Source organism: Brienomyrus brachyistius, chromosome 21 (assembly GCF_023856365.1).
Source record: "Brienomyrus brachyistius isolate T26 chromosome 21, BBRACH_0.4, whole genome shotgun sequence".
Classification (NCBI taxonomy): domain Eukaryota; kingdom Metazoa; phylum Chordata; class Actinopteri; order Osteoglossiformes; family Mormyridae; genus Brienomyrus; species Brienomyrus brachyistius.
Window position 1 is genome coordinate 370,203 of NC_064553.1, and position 16,509 is coordinate 386,711.

General features: G+C 49.5%; 1 protein-coding gene across 1 annotated transcript; it reads right to left on the reverse strand.

Annotated features, from left to right (window-relative positions):
- Positions 1-238: 238 nt before the first annotated feature.
- Positions 239-14,140, reverse strand: slc6a9 (solute carrier family 6 member 9). The gene is made up of 13 exons (XM_048988395.1): positions 13,925-14,140; positions 8,634-8,790; positions 7,955-8,086; positions 7,541-7,829; positions 6,886-7,018; positions 6,581-6,715; positions 6,340-6,443; positions 5,770-6,007; positions 5,531-5,665; positions 4,325-4,424; positions 4,118-4,218; positions 3,775-3,945; positions 239-3,656 (listed from the first exon to the last, which is right to left on the reverse strand). The coding sequence occupies exons 1-13, from the start codon at positions 13,964-13,966 to the stop codon at positions 3,450-3,452; spliced, it is 1,944 nt and encodes a 647-aa protein (XP_048844352.1). The 5' UTR covers positions 13,967-14,140; the 3' UTR covers positions 239-3,449.
- Positions 14,141-16,509: the final 2,369 nt, after the last annotated feature.

Consider the following 16,509-nt stretch of genomic DNA (forward strand, 5'->3'; position numbering starts at 1 on the left):
AAATCAGCCGTTGGTGAAGGTCCTTACCCTGCTAAATTCACCATCCGTTAAATTCACCATCCGCTTCTTGGGCCCAAAGGTGCAATCACTCTGCCAGGCCTGAGTCTGGACTCAGGACTCAAAGATCCACACACCAGCCCCGGTACCTGGGATTAAACTGGATGCTTAGAAACTGGATGCTTAGAAACTGGATGCTTAGAAGCCAGTTTGCAGGATAGATGATGCAAATAAACAGAAATTATCAATTTTTAAAATAGAACTTTATTTACCATTTGAAGTTGAACAGTTTAACACATACAGGTGAAAAGACTAAAGACATCTGCAACGACATTTGGCCCTAAAACTCTGGTTAGATGCTATTAATGATTCTTTTGTGCTTTTCCCGCTGTCCCCGGATGTAAATGTGCACTGGGATGTGGCATCACGCCTTCGAAAGGCAGAAACGTCAGGACTTCATTATCTTTGTTGCTGTTGAACACAAATGACTTTAAAGTGCTGCAGCAGTATGAACATTTGCAAGTTCAGTATGTCTATCAGTGCTTTCAAGAAAGTCACTGGGAAACGTCACAGTTTTAGCCATGGTTACCGGTTACTTATTAAATCTACACATATTTCATTAAATAGTTATGAAAATAGTGTAAAACGTAGTAGTATCAAAAAAAAAAACACCATGTCTGTGTGAGTTTTTATATGCGGAGTTAGCTGAACCTCCACAACACTTAACTAAAAAGGGGTTCCAGATCAGTGCCAGTGATAGGGGCAGCACAGCGGGACTGCTGAGAGCGCCCCCTAGCCTCCGGGAAGCAGACGCGCGCCAGCTTTGGTTTGGATTGACATGCTGAAGGTGCCCCACCTCCTCTGTCACCCTGCTGGCTGTTGGTCTTCATGAGCTGTGAACCCATCCCCATCTGGTGCGGCACCAAAGACCGACACCTTACAGTACAACTTTTACCCTTTTAGTTCAAGTCTTGTTCCAATGTTTTATCGTTTGGCAAAACATTTCATGTCAGCATTTTTTTTTTACTTGGAAGAAGTAGTGTCAAAGAGTCTGGATTAGAATAGTTAATTGTCACAAATGCGTTTTTATGCGTAAATAAAATATATATACATATATTTTGCAGGTAGATTGTGGTTGTTAGAAAAAACAGATGAGCAGTTACATACAGATTACAATGGCACGTACGACACCAACACAGATACCATCCTCAAGTAACTAGATTCAGCCTGGGGCACAAAATCCACGGTAAATTAAACAAAACCCCGAGGATTACCTTCAGTACAGGTCCCCCGCTAGCACCTCCCTCCCGAACAGCACAAAAACACAACAAATACACAGCAGGCAGATTAATGGTAAACTACAGGACATTCTGCTTGATGAAAGTGGCGTGAGTGAGGGTACCTCGTCACCATGCCGGCCCGTGAACCACCAAGAGCCGCGAGCAGAAGCGGCCCGACGACCAGCAGGACCGGGAACAAGCCGCAGATGACGGCCGTCACTGACTGCTGGGCTCCACTACTCAGTAAAAGTCCCCGAGACTAACTAGTCCCCTGAGTTCTAGATGGCACCTTGAGATATTTACTTATTTCTTGTACCATAAGGTCCATTCGAAATGGAATGAAACAAAAACTTGCTGCTACTGTTATGAACTGAACAGGCAGCTAAAAGCTTCCATCCATCCTTCCATCTATACATCCACCTTCCTCTTGCAGAGAGGCCCCTGGCGTGGCCTGTTTCCTGTCTCTAGCAGCAAACTAAATTAGCGAAACTGCAACTGAATATTGCTGTTGCCTTTTCTACTTTGTTGACCAAAACTTTACATGATGCAGTAAAGGACAGGCCTTCCTTGTCATTTCCAGGTACAGTAAAGGCCAGGCCTTCCTTGTCATTTCCAGTTAGTTGACCGCTACCTGTAACCACACACAATAAGCATAAACTGCCATAATACTTCAGTGGGACAGGCTGGCCTGCCTTTATTACTAGCTTTTGAAGACGGCTGTTCTCGGTGACAATTCACCATCCTGAATCCAGTGTTCCTCTATGCCTCCTCTCTCGTGCAGCCAGAAGGAAACACATGCACCATCAGTCACAAATGGGAAATGGTGAACATTTCTTATTACTCAAGATTCTATGTTTCACAAACAACAAACTTCTGTGTTACGTAATAATAAAAGGGAACAATAACACTACAGTTACAAGAACAGACGACTAAAGAGAAACGCCGAACTCCACCAATGGCGTCCTGCCTTTTGGATGATGTCATTTCATCCCTCGCCGTGCAGACGGCCACGCGGCTTCCCGCTTCCCATTCCAAGTCCGGTCACACAACCTATTGCTATAATCTGCCTAAAGACAACCTCTGCAAAAACACAAGTCAAAAATACGTTTTGTAATTTTACACTTATACTTAAGAAAATTTAGTTGCTGTATTTTTGGCAACATGGCAGTTAATACTGGTTGTTAGTAACAGAGGTCCTGGCTGACTTTGACTTCACCTTCAGAAGAAGAAACCTCCTCCTTCCATTCGCATCTAACAAAGAAGGAAGCCGGGATGGACTGGCCCTACAGAAGCGGCACCTGAGGTCCTGAGCTACACTGACTCATTTTACTTTGAGCCACTGGCTGCTCCTACTTGACTCTCAGGATCTCTCGCTGCAGCTAGGGGAAGCTGCTTGTGCTAGAGAGACAGCTCTCTCCTGAGATCAGACTTGGGAAGAACCAGTCAGGGCAGCTGTTACAAAGCTGGGACCCTGAGAATGGGCAGGGGAAGGACCAATCAGGGCAGCCGTTACAAAAGCTATGACCCTGAGAATGGGTGTGGGAAGAACCAATCCAACCAGTTGTTATGAAAGTTGCAGTCCAAACTCATTCATATTGTTTTCCAGACCGACTAACCTTCTGGTGAGACTTAATCAAAACATAAAACACTGTTTATAGAGTATAACACTGAGGGTAAAACTGCATTAACTTCACGACCAGAGAGCTGTGCCAAAATGAAAGCGAATCAAGACCTAGACTCGTTAAAACAGCACCTGGTGCCAAACAGCGGCTGGTTCAGGGAGACAAGTGAGAGAGAGCCGGCAGAGGCCCAGGGATCACAAGCAAACACACACGAGTGTCGCTACCTGGAAAATAACAGCAGTGAGAAGAATATTTGGTCTCCAGCCTTAAACTGCCAGCATCAGTGGCCCTGACCACCGGAAGCTAGCTCTCCTCTGTCACACCTCGGAAAGAAGACCTTGCATGTCGCTGGCCTACGTCTTGTGCGATGTACAAACAGTGTGCATGGCACCTTTCTACATTTTCATGTATATGAAAAAAAATAAAACTGCATTGTTAAATTCTGTGTACAATGAAGACCCAAGGTGGAGACCGGTCTGCAGGTGAGATATAACAAGCCCTTACAATATGTAAGAGCCCCCAGCGTGCCTGGTCTCCAAGGATCTGGGCCCTATGCACAGGGCAGGCTGCTGCTGCTGCATCTGGGGCCGGTGGCCCCCTGGATGGAGAGCCTGATCTCCTCTTGCTTCTCCTTCCCCTCCTCCTTCAGAGTGCAGGCCTCCACAGCTCCACATGGCCCCCCAGCGTAGCGCCCAATCCGGTGCTCCTGCAAGGCTGGGCCCCAGCTCCTATCAGGCTTCACAGCATACTTGATCCGCTGGCGGGGGGGGGCACATTATAAATATGAGGATCATGGGCACTGCAAAGCCAGCTTTCACTGGCCACAGTGATGAGGAGCATGTGGGACCGATCATAAGTAGTGTGACTGCACTCACCTCCAGCATGGTGGCCCCTTCCGAAGTGGCCACCTTGTAGATGCCGTAGAGTGGTATGCAAATCACAGAGGACACGGCCATGCAGAAGCCGATGACAAGAGACCAGTCCGGGAATACATACTCGTTGTATGTGATCGGTTTGTATTGGATGACCGTGAAGATCAAGATGAACTGGGAGCAGACAGACAGGCGCCATGCCAAGTCAACACGGCAAATAGGAGAATCTGCCACATCTGTACACACTCGTTTTTAACTAGCACAAAATCTCAATAACGCTTTGTAAAGCAAAGATTTCAGCATCTGAAGGACATTTCTAAGCCACCTTCATCTGCCTGCTGCTCACCGTTATGATGACTGGAGAGATGAATCTCCAGCAGATCCTGAAGAAGATCGGAGGGGGGAAACCCAGCATCATCTCAACATCCTTGAAGTAGCTTCTGTGGCCTAAAATGAGATGAATTGTAGAGATCAGACTAAGACACAGAGTCCCAGCAAAGTTCCTGTTCCAAAAGCTTCTTATTCCAGCCTGCAGCTCCACATGCACACTCACCGTAAACATACATGATACAGATACACATGATGCAGGAGATGATGACCAGTGAGAAGCTGGCAGCGTAATTATCCATGAGGAGCAGCCAGTAGATGCCAGCCTGTACGAGGGATAGGCAGAGTAAGCGTTTGCAGGCAGGGAGGGAGGGAGCCGGCCTTGTGTGTGTCTGTCTGTGTGTGTACGTGCACGAGATGTGTATGTGTGTGTGTCTGTCTGTGTGTGTACGTGCACGAGATGTGTATGTGTGTGTGTCTGTCTGTGTGTGTGTACGTGCACGAGATGTGTATGTGTGTGTGTGTGTGTGTGTATGTGAGAGTGTGTGTGTACGTGCACGAGATGTGTATGTGTGTGTGTGTACGTGCACGAGATGTGTATGTGTGTGTGTGTGTCTGTCTGTGTGTGTGTATGTGAGAGTGTGTGTGTGTGTGTCTGTCTGTGTGTGTACGTGCACGAGATGTGTATGTGTGTGTGTCTGTCTGTGTGTGTGTACGTGCACGAGATGTGTATGTGTGTGTGTGTACGTGCACGAGATGTGTGTGTGTGTGTGTGTCTGTCTGTGTGTGTGTATGTGAGAGTGTGTGTGTGTGTGTCTGTCTGTGTGTGTACGTGCACGAGATGTGTATGTGTGTGTGTCTGTCTGTGTGTGTACGTGCACGAGATGTGTATGTGTGTGTGTCTGTCTGTGTGTGTGTACGTGCACGAGATGTGTATGTGTGTGTGTGTGTGTATGTGAGAGTGTGTGTGTACGTGCACGAGATGTGTATGTGTGTGTGTGTACGTGCACGAGATGTGTATGTGTGTGTGTGTGTCTGTCTGTGTGTGTGTATGTGAGAGTGTGTGTGTGTCTGTCTGTGTGTGTGTGTATGTGAGAGTGTGTGTGTGTGTGTGTGTGTGTCTGTCTGTGTGTGTGTGTATGTGAGAGTGTGTGTGTGTGTGTCTGTCTGTGTGTGTGTATGTGAGAGTGTGTGTGTGTGTGTGTCTGTCTGTGTGTGTGTATGTGAGTGTGTGTGTGCGTATTTCTGTGTGTGTGTATGTGAGTGTGTGTGTGCGTATTTCTGTGTGTGTGTATGTGAGAATGTGTGTGTGTGCGTATTTCTGTGTGTGTGTATGTGAGAATGTGTGTGTGTGCGTGTGTGAGAGTGTGCGTGTGTGAGAGTGTGTGTGTGCGTGTGTGAGAGTGTGTATGTGAGAGTGTGTGTGCCTCACCCGTGTTGTCAGAGGAACCCCCAGCAGAAATCCCATAATCGCCACTCCTAGAGTGACCACCGTCTTGTTCTTGATGATCCAGTCTGATCCAATTTCATCCACAATGGCTGTAACCAGGGTTTCCAGCAAACAAAACTGACAACACAGAAAGCGCAAAGATTGAGGAGCGATTCAGAGAAGCGACCTCAGCCTTAGCTGTAAGTGAGGACGACCAGTGAGGACGACCAGTGAGGACGCACCTGTGTGCCCAGACCCAAGAGAATGAGCATGAAGAAGAAGAGCAGGGACCACAGTGGGGAGACGGGCAGCAGGGTCAGGGCTTCTGGGTAAGCCACGAAGGCGAGGCCGGGCCCGTGGTCGGCCACCTCGGACACATCCACGCCCAGGTGGTGGGCCATGAAGCCCAGTATGGAGAAGATGACGAAGCCAGCATAGACGCTCGTGCCACAGTTGGTGACACTGATGATGATGCTGTCCCTGGTGTCACACACGTATCTGATTTACACGTCTCAGAGTAGAGCCCACATAGACACTATTTGATTGGCTAAAATAAGTAATAATGCAACTCAATCAGGATCAACATTCATGAAAAGGTCCCTCTACAATGCCACTAACCATATTGCCTAAGAACAGAATTGTGCCACTAAGAAGCCTGTTATCTGCTCTACATACTTTTTACCACTGAGAGGTGCTGCAGGGACAAAGTCAGGCTGCTTCTGAACCCTAGTAGTTAATGGCAACTTAAATACATGTATGAGCCTAATAAAGTAGAGATAGGCAGCGGGACACGCTGACACCCAGACTGCTACCTGTAACAGTTATTGTGGAATTTGTTGTAGGATGCCATAGTGATCAGGCCACCCCAAGCACACCCCAGGGAGTAGAAGATCTGAGAGGCAGCATCTCCCCACACCTGTGGCAGGTAGAGCAAACACTGTGTTAACGACAGTAGGTTAACCACAGAGCAGACCGGCTTACCCAGCTAGTCATTGATGGTTGCTCTGGTTCAGTTTTTACTGTAGACATGAACATGGATTTCATAAAACCTACCTTGGCATCCAGGATCTTCTGCCACTGCGGGGTCAAATAGTATTTGATGCCGTTGATGGCTCCCTCAAGGGTGATGCCCCTGATGAACAGGATGGTCAGCACCACATAGGGGAAGGTAGCTGTGAAATAGACCACCTATTCCGGGAAAGAGTCAAGTTATACCTTCCAGCAGTCTAACAAGCTTCTATAGGAACTGCAAGGATGCCAAACATTAGATGAACAACCGACAGACAGAGTCTGGTCAGAAACCCAGGGCCTGAACGCAGTCTGTGATGACATAGCAGAGTGCGGAACTTTCTACACACCTTTCCTGAGGATTTGACACCTCTGATAAGACAGAGAAACACCACAATCCAGGAGATGGCCAGGCAGCCCAGGATCGGAAGCCGCACTTCCCCAAAATTCCCGATGTCGTCCGATACGTTCAGCACATAATATCTGCAGCAGATTGATTCAAACACAATGTTTTTGCACCCAAAACAGTGGGGAGATCACAGATGCAGAGGGAAATGAGGAGAGCGTCAACAAAGCCAATGAGGAGGACAGAGGGACGTATTGTCTCACACAGCCCTCGAACATCAGCGCCTTAAGACTTAGAAAAACAGTCACACACTTTAGAAAAGCAGAACAGCAAGGCTGACACAGTAGCATTATTTTGACTTGTTGCTGTAACAAAAAAGCTTTTGGTGCCACATTGACAACATAAATCTATGACATTGTCCTTAGACGGGCACAGTGTGCTTCCCCGCTGGGTACCACCTACAGCCAGCTAACATCAAATGTAACCTTCTTCACAGTACAATGATTAGACTGAGTAAAACGACAAATAAGCACTTCTGCTTTGACACAGACATATGATAGTTATACATTAAAGCCACATTTAACATGTCAGTATGGCTTTTAATATTCCACACAAGGTCTTTATGTTCTTAAAGCCACGCTATGCCCGTGTGTCCTCACCTCCAGTATTCCTCACTGGGGCTAGTCCTCTTGGTCCGATTAACCAGCTCGGTGATGCTGGAGACCACGCCAGAGGCTGTGGCCGTTATGTTAGCCAAGGATGCATTGGCACTGGGCCGCCCAGTACCTGCCACCCCACTACAGTCGGGTGTGTTCCAGGCGTTGTTGCAGTAGGTCCAAGGAAGCAGATTAGTCATGGACATGAAGAAGTAGTAGAATGCTAAGCAGATCACCACATTGTAGTAGATTCCGATATAGGTGGAGACCACCATCATGCCGTAACCTACTCCTGTAAGGGAGTGACATTGGGTGAGAAGCAGGCTGACACAGTGCAGCCAAGTGCGACACAGTGCTGACGTACCCCAAGAACCACAAAGTGGTGAGGAACAAGGCGACGCTGAAGGACGGACTCACCTTTGAACATTGGGCTGACTTTCCAGACGCCTAAGCAGCCCAGGCTAGCAAACTGACCAAAGGAGAGTTCCAGAAAGAACAGAGGAATTCCACAAAACACCAACATGATGAAGTATGGGAACATGAAGGCGCCTGGAACAGAGGGAACCACCCAGTCTCCTGTTAGAATCCCATTTACCCTGCTGATTTTCAGACTTTCACCTGAAACAGCACATTTTGAGGAATGCAGAGAGCCAGATGTTTTACAAACTGATTATTTCAGAGGTACTGAACTCCACAGCAGGAGCCAACACTGTGGTGTTTATTGTGGGATCAGGGAGTGTCTGGGAGCACAGCAGATTGGCTCATTGTCCATCCTGCATCGCAGTCTTGACCGAAATACAGGTGAGAACCCCTCTGCCAGCCATGGTCTAGCCACTTAGAGCAGCCTGGCTTGGGCCCCAGCAAAGCCAAGTGCATTATTTCAGGTCTTCTGCCAACCTGAATCATAACATGAACTCATGAACCACCATTACGCTCAGACTGCAAGCCCAGGCCATGGAGAAGGTTTGGTGTCTGGGAGAGTCCATGCCTGAAGGTGCATGGAAAGGGGCCTATCGTACTATCTTGGCACCTGCAGGATAATTTGTAAGTCTGACAGACAGCAGCTAAGCACAGAAAATGCCACCTGAAATCCTACCTCCTCCATTCCGGTAGCAGAGGTAGGGAAACCTCCAGACGTTTCCAAGACCTACAGCATAACCCACGCTTGTCAGAACAAACTCGATCTGGTTCCCCCAGTTTCCTCTTCTAAGATTTTCATCCTTTTTGACGGGTTCTCCAGGAACAGTTCCATTCTGAAACACAGCCCAAGGACAACGATGAGGAGAGAATCTTAAGTGGCAAGAAAATATGTGGACTAAATGAAAGCTCAGTCTCTGCTTCTGGGAGCTTCGTAGTTCACTGTACATCAAACATCCCGGCATTCCTTCAGAACTGATGCTTAGTCAGTACTCAAGAACAATTTTCATGCATCGCGTGGTATGAAATCTCACTCGGATTGGTACAACTGCATGAGTGACACTATACATGAGAGAATCAGATTTCATGTTACTAAACATTTACAATCACAGCCTCTTAAACCTTTTTCATAATTGTCAAACTTTTCTGCAATCATATGTAGTACTGCAGTCAAAACCTAAAATCTGGTTTCAGTATCCTACAGCAGGATACTAGAAGGAATAAACACACACACACACAGAAGCAGTAACCATCCCCAAACATGAGAGCACAAATCTAATTAGTGAAAGTCACCCTTTTTAGGTTCACCTCATATCAACTGAAATGACATTTCCCATCATAAGACTTATTACATAAACACACAACAGTTGGCCTCTGCCAGATTTTCTCCATCTGCTCATATCCGATGGCCTTAATTTTGACCTTTACCGTAACCTGGGGATGTGACAGACCCTAGAATGCAGTGATGTAAGGCCAGCGCAACAGACCAACACATTCAAACCGACCTCCGAAACATTTCAGCCATCTTCCATAATCACTTGTGTAGTATGTGGTCACAATGAGAATGAAATTTCTGAATCAGAGAGGACCATAGGAGACTGCAGCACTGGGAAAGGCAGCAAAATCGGAGAGGATTATGGGAGACTGCAGCACTGGGAAAGGTAGCGAAATCGGAGAGGATTATGGGAGACTGCAGCTCTGGGAAAGGCAGCAAAATCAGAGAGGGTTATGGGAGACTGCAGCTCTGGGAAAGGCAGCAAAATTGGAGAGGATTATGGGAGACTGCAGCTCTGGGAAAGGCAGCAAAATCAGAGAGGATTATGGGAGACTGCAGAACTGGGAAAGGCAGCAAAATCAGAGAGGATTGTGGGAGACTGCAGCTCTGGGAAAGGCAGCACATGAACAGTGGCGGGGGGGGAATGTTTCGGCATCCATATTCAGCCCCATGTGATTCTCAGCACTTGGATAGAGGCTTCTCTAAATTACAACATGCTCATGAAGAAACATCCTGTATTCAGTCAGAAGCTTCAGACCTTAGACTCTGTGTGATGTGCAGTTTCCACTTGGCATGACAGACTGACATCCTCTGAGCCCCTGCCCATACATAGGTCTGCATGAGCTCCGACACACACACAACCCCAGCTACAGCTCTCGGCTCTTCCTGGAAACCCCATCCCGTTGGCGTGTAGCCTGACTCGCTAGCATCCGCCCATATTAATTCAGCAACTGCACTGAAATACAGCCTCAATCACCACCAGAGTACATGCAGAGGGGCAGGCCATCCCAGAACTGAACCCCCAGACCGCACTTAGAGCACAACATCACCAAATGGTTGGAACCTGTAACCATACCAAAGGTGATGGGCCAGCAGTTTAGGCACTTAGTTTTCCTTGCTTTCATACTGAGTGAAAGGCTATTGAAGCATTAAATACTGAGAAATTACCCTCACAAAGTCCCTTTTTCAGGCATTACTGTCCTTGGGGGAGCACAATCGCCCCCAGCCTAACGGGCCCAGGTGTGTGGCCTTCAGTGTCCGCTTCATGGGACAGGCTTGAGCAGGCAGGCCGCACTCCCAGCTCAGGGGCTCCCATCTGCCCCGACCGCTGGCCCATCTGCCCCTTTATGTAAGCTGAACACATGCTCCCCGCGTCTCCTCAGGGGAAACTGGGGGGTCAGGGGGTGCAGGGAGAAATGAACCTGCGTTGCCTAGATAAGACAAACTTGATGGAAGTGGAAGTGAAACTTTCAGCATCCCAGAAGAGGGCAGGGACTCACCCCAAGCATGGATCCCACAGAGGGAGTCAGGGAGCCAGGGAGCCATGAGCCAGGAGCCAGGGAGCCATGAGCCAGGAGCCAGGGAGCCATGAGCCAGGAGCCTAAGCCGGTGGGGGGCAGCCAGGACATCAGGTCCTAACCCTAATCCCCAAACACACGCATGTGGAGACATACGGTCCCCACAATTTGAAATACACATGACCACAGATACACACTTCAGAGCTGTTTACTTGTTTTTGAGCTGCGAGAGATCGGCGTTCTCTGAGTACACCTGTACTGCACTGGGTGAGCAGGCCGGCTCCTCGCACACAGGGGGAGCAGGCCGGCTCCTCACAGCTCTTCCCATAATGCTCCTGTAATGCTTGTATAATTAAAAATACACAGTTCATAATGTTTACTGTATTGGGTGATGTGCCTTGATGTGTTGACCCCTGTTATAAAATGGTCTTTTCACTCTCATTAAACTATGATCCTTAACCACCAAAGCTCACCAAGGGGGTTTCATGCAACACAAACATGCACTTATACTGCTTAGAGTGGTGGACTTTATAAAACCTCCCCCCCTCCCAAGGTCTCCAGGCAATAAAACAAGCATCCACACACATGCGGATTTAATAGCCACATGAGGGTGCTTGTGTGTGCAGTCAGCATGTCCTTCCCATAGCTCACGTAGCTGGGCGTCAGGAGAACGTCTCAAAAGGTGAGGTGTCTAGAACAGCCTGAGAACATTCCGGCCACACACAGGTCCCCTATGCCCCCCACCCACAACATCGCTTCCATTTCACACCCCCCCCCACACACACACACACACACACACACACTTCCTACTCGACTCTGCCCAAAACAAACCACAGGAGTGCAAGCAGAGGCTGCTTGAGGTGGACTGCCAGGCCTCAGGACAGTGACCGCAGGCCTGTGGGAACCTCGTCAGGCACATGCAGCCAAAAGGGGGGGGGGGGCTGGTCAGGCACATGCAGCCAAAGGGGGGGGGGGGGCTGGTCAGGCACAGATCTAACAGCCCGCATCTCCTTCAGCTTCCTCCCGCCCTTTGCCAGGATTTCTGGGGCCGCCCCGTAAATGACAATGGGAAAAGCCTGAGAGCCACCGCCTCAAAGGGGGGACAGCAGCGTGGCCCCCCAGCAGATTAGGGGGGGTCTGCATTCCTGCCACATTCATGATGCTGCTCACATTATGTGGTCTATTGTAGCACTAAAGAAAACAAATGTTTTTCATGGCAGACCTGGATGGCCGTCTGTGTGAGAGCTGCAGACCGTCGGGGGGGGGGTGCTGTGTTCTCGTACGCCGTCCGACACGCAGGCCCACAGTGCGCACTCGCTGGCCCAGATCATCCGATTAGGCGGTAACACTGGGTGTGCAGCCGCGCAGCAGAATCCTCCGAGGGCCCATCCTGCACAAGCTGGGCCCTCACGGGCCGGCGCCAAGCTCACATGCCATTACGCTTCATCATTCAGGGGACAGGCATTTGGAGTCCAATTTGGACAGAAAGGTTCATTCAGTGAAATGGAAATTCTGCACTGGGAGTGTTTTCATACCAACCGCAAAACCAACACTGAAGATTACCTACAATTCAATATACATTATATTGATAATGAGTAATCATAAGACTTTTCCGCAGTAAAATATTTCTGAAAACCCTAAATTAAACATGCTTTTAGCCCATGAGAATGCTAGACACCCATTTGGAAGCACAGCCGATATAGCACCTTCTAGCAGGGTTCAGCGCAGTACTGCACTCAGTGATTCATTATTACTAATTAATACTCTCTGATCTGCCGGTTAGCGTGCGTGGTGACTGCTGGAGAATGGAGCCGCGTGTGGCGGAATGCCCCCCCACCCACTGGGGAGCAGCATGGAGCCGGGGAGGCAGGAAGCCCCCGTCAGGGGAGTTCGGCACCAATCTACACTGCATGTCTTATCCGCTTCACCATGACAGCGCCCACAATCTCCGGCCTTCTCATTGCTATTAGGGACAGGAGAAACCGTAGCCCATCCCGAGAGCCCTGGCACGTACCGGCAGAAACTGCATCCAGATAAACCATCTCAGATGCTTAGTCACTACAGACTGACAGACCTTTATCTCTATATCACTGCCATCTCGCCTTCATATCACCGTCAAATCACAGCCGGGAAAAGTATTGTTAAATCATTTCAATCTGAACACACGCTAAAGCACCATAATCCCAAAATCCAGATTCTTTAAAGATGAATCTTAACACCCGTGAAATGTTCAATACTGATGAACCGCCAGGCACTCTCCCCCATGAAGGAGGTTCCGCAGTGTGTTCCTGGACGCCCCGCACTTCTTTAAAAACGAGTCTCGCAGGAGATTAGCTAGCCAAGGTCCAGGGCTCCCCACTGGCTCCGCCGCCGCTTACTGCTTCATTTTAAGGTTTACCTACCGCTACAAATCCCATGTTCCTCCGTCGCAGCCTTGGATGCAGTTGGACCCGTGCGCCTTCACGCTTGTGATTCGGCTAGCAGCCCTTACAGCCAATAAGAGAAAGAGGCACGCAAAGCGTGACTCGCCACGTGAATCCTGGGCCCACAAAGTGCCATAATGGATATCTATATATTTTATTTTAAACAAATCTTCCCTGCTATTGTCTAACTGACAAGTGTCAAGGCCAAGAAAAGGAATATATAGAAGCCAGTGTCCCTTTCTTCCGGAAAACTCTCCCTCTCCCTGTGTCTCCTTCAGTCTCCCAGCCTCCGCCAGACTGCCCACCTCCTTGGAAACCATCACACACCCCCCGCCTCGACCATAACCAAAACTTCCCACTGCAATTAGTTAGAAAAACTTTTCAGTTCTGCCACACGTGGGCTGGTTTTTAAGGAGCTGTGCCCCCCCGCTTGCTTGCTACAGGGGCTATTGAGTCGTCACGGACCCTCTGAACGATCGCCCAAAAATACGGCCCCACGCACAATAGGTCGTCTTGATTAATTCAATTCTTTGGAGACCTCGCACCGTCGTCCAGGCAGCTCCACACAAACACGGCTTTGATGGTCTCTCTCATCCCAAAAAATCTAACCCCTTGCCATCCACCCGCCCACCCAAAAAAAACCAAAACAACTTCTTCCTTGCTTGTTTTTGATACCACCCAACTTGTGGCAGAGAGAAAGCAACCAAAAGGTTGGAGTGCTTCCACGGAGGAATGCGATGGACTGCAGACTGACCTGTTCAACGGAGTGGGCCTCCTCGCTGCCGGGCCCCGACATGGTGAGTGTGACGATGCCCTCGTTCCCTCGCCTGTTTCCTTGTTCCCTCTCTCCTCTGCTCTCCCTCCTTTCACACCTTCTCTTTCGCTCACACAGGAGGGCAGGCAGCAAGCAGCAGTGAGCTCCGCCCTCCTTTCACTCAGCCTTGATTAATGCCTGAATTATTTGCACCTCATTTCACCTGAGGGGGCTCCCTCTGCCACGTCCGCCTCCCTCCATCACTCTGCGCTGCCGGCATCCCTTCCTCCCGTCACCCGACTGACGCCCCCATTCTAAGGCAGATGGGCAGAGGTCCACAGCTTCACGCTGCACCTAGCAGTGAATGGAGAGGCTGTCGCACCATCACCCAACTGCATACCAAGTGGGGGGGTGCCGCTGTGCTGTGGCCGTGGGGACCGGCGCCAGGCGCGCCAGCGGCTGTCTGCCTGTTGGAGATCCACGGTCTTCTGACTGCTTCTTCCTCCTCCTGTTCCAAGCAACTGTACCAGGACCACCAAGGCTCTCCCTCCTGCGGCCTGACCTCCCACCCCGCATCAGGGGCCTGAGCCACGGAGGAAGAAGCCAACTGTGGACTCCGGGGAGTCCTCTCCCTGCGTATACACACGTCTCAGTTATGTATCGTGCTGTGTTTTGCCTTATACTGCATTGTGACAGTTCCACTGGAATGATTCCGGTTAAAACATGGGAATCAACATTGCCCATAAAATTTTGCTGGTAACAAGGTTAACAGTCTGAACCTATCAGCAGTCTCCTGTTCACAGATGCCAGTGCATCATGGACTTTGAAATGAGATCCAGTGCATGTCTGAGCTGCATCGTAAATGACGGATTTAAACACTGGTCATGTACAGCTCTCCAGTGAGTCTTTTTCCACACCTAATCCTGCTTCCTATTTCTGCAGATAACAATGGTGCTGGAGGTAACCTTAACCCATGCCAATTTCACCATATCTAACTCCAGTCCCCACAATTTTTACCATACCGAACCCTAACCCACACAGATTATACCATGTCTAACCCTAATCTACACAGATTACACCATGCCTAACCCTAACCCACCCAGAGTACACCATGCCTAACCCTAACCCACCCAGAGTACACCATGCCTAACCTTAACCCACCCAGAGTACACCATGCCTAACCTTAACCCACCCAGATTACACCATGCCTAACCCTAACTCACATAGATTTCACCCTAACCAGGTGGTTTGCACTGTGTGAGCTTCCTGTGTGGTGGGAGGGACGTTGCAGTGGTTGCAATGGATACCAGTGCAGGCAGGAAACATGATCCCGGCCAGTGACCAGCCTGTGTGGGGGATGTGGGTGAGAGGTCACCCCATGGCCTCATGAGAACCTGCAGAAATGCCCAGGCACCACCCCCACCACCCAAACCTGACACTGGATACTGTGGATGTTACAGAGTAAGCACACACAGATACACACACACAGACACACACACACATACACACACACACACACAGGTTACATTGCTAGTGCTGACCAAACATGCCACTTTCACAGATTACTGGCTACCTGAACATGCATCCATTTCACTGTCCATTTCAGTGTCCACTTTTAGGAAGCACACCCTGGCCAAGCGCACCCTGTGGAGAGGAGCGCAATGGAGACCACTTACAGTCCCTCACAGTTCCAGAGCCAAGCCAAGAGCCGAGCCCAGAGTTATTCCAGAGCCAAGCTCAGAGTCGAGTCTGGAACTGAGCCCAGAGTGATTCTAGGGTAGAGCCACAATCTGAGCCCAGAGCCAAGCCAACAGTTTTGGGGCCTGGGGTGATTCCAGAGCTGAGTCCAGAGTGATTCCAGAGGCGAGCCCAGAGCCAGTTCCAGAGTCAAGCCCAGAGTGACATCCATGAGTGATTCCCAAGCCGAGCCACTTCAGTGGCACCAAGGTTAGGACTTTGCATTGGCAGTTTCTTCTGTATGTGCCAGTCTATTATGGATTTCATCTGGGGTTCCGGACGACTGTCATGGTGCATGACCCAACTTCACTGTCTCTCGCTCCAGTAACTGTCTCTCACAGTTACCAATGTAGCACAGCTGCAACCGCTGCATCTGACTATAAAAGGTGTAAGGAGGAGCTACGAGGAGCCCTCTTTCCTGAGGGAGGTCCAGCCTTGTGTGTGGAGAACAGCCTTTGCTGAGAGCTTCAGGGTCAGACATGAGCTGGGCAGGACACAGGCCAGTGGAGTCACAGGCTCAAGAGGAAACCAGCTGAAGGAAATAGAGTCAGAGATAAGAGAGGACACTTGCTGAAGGAGTCAGTGACATGGGTCAACATTTGCTGAAGGAGTCAGAGACATGGGAGGACACTGACTAAAGGAGTCAGAGACATGGGCATGAACAGGCTGAAGGAGTCAGAGACATGGGCATGAACAGGCTGAAGGAGTCAGTGACATGGGCATGAACAGGCTGAAGGAGTCAGAGACGTGGGAGGACACTGACTAAAGGAGTCAGAGACATGGGCATGACCAGGCTGAAGGAGTCAGAGACATGGGCATGACCAGGCTGAAGGAGTCAGAGACACGGG

What these genes read in the sequence shown, in the direction of transcription:
- slc6a9 (XM_048988395.1), bottom strand. Translation starts at nt 13,966, where the DNA reads ATGTCGGGGCCCGGCAGCGAGGAGGCCCACTCCGTTGAACAG. An exon ending in GTGTCAAATCCTCAGGAAAG is followed by an intron (nt 6,716 to 6,885) that starts GTGTGTAGAAAG and finishes TTCCCGGAATAG; the next exon opens with GTGGTCTATTTCACAGCTAC. An exon ending in AGAAGATCCTGGATGCCAAG is followed by an intron (nt 6,444 to 6,580) that starts GTAGGTTTTATG and finishes TACCTGCCACAG; the next exon opens with GTGTGGGGAGATGCTGCCTC.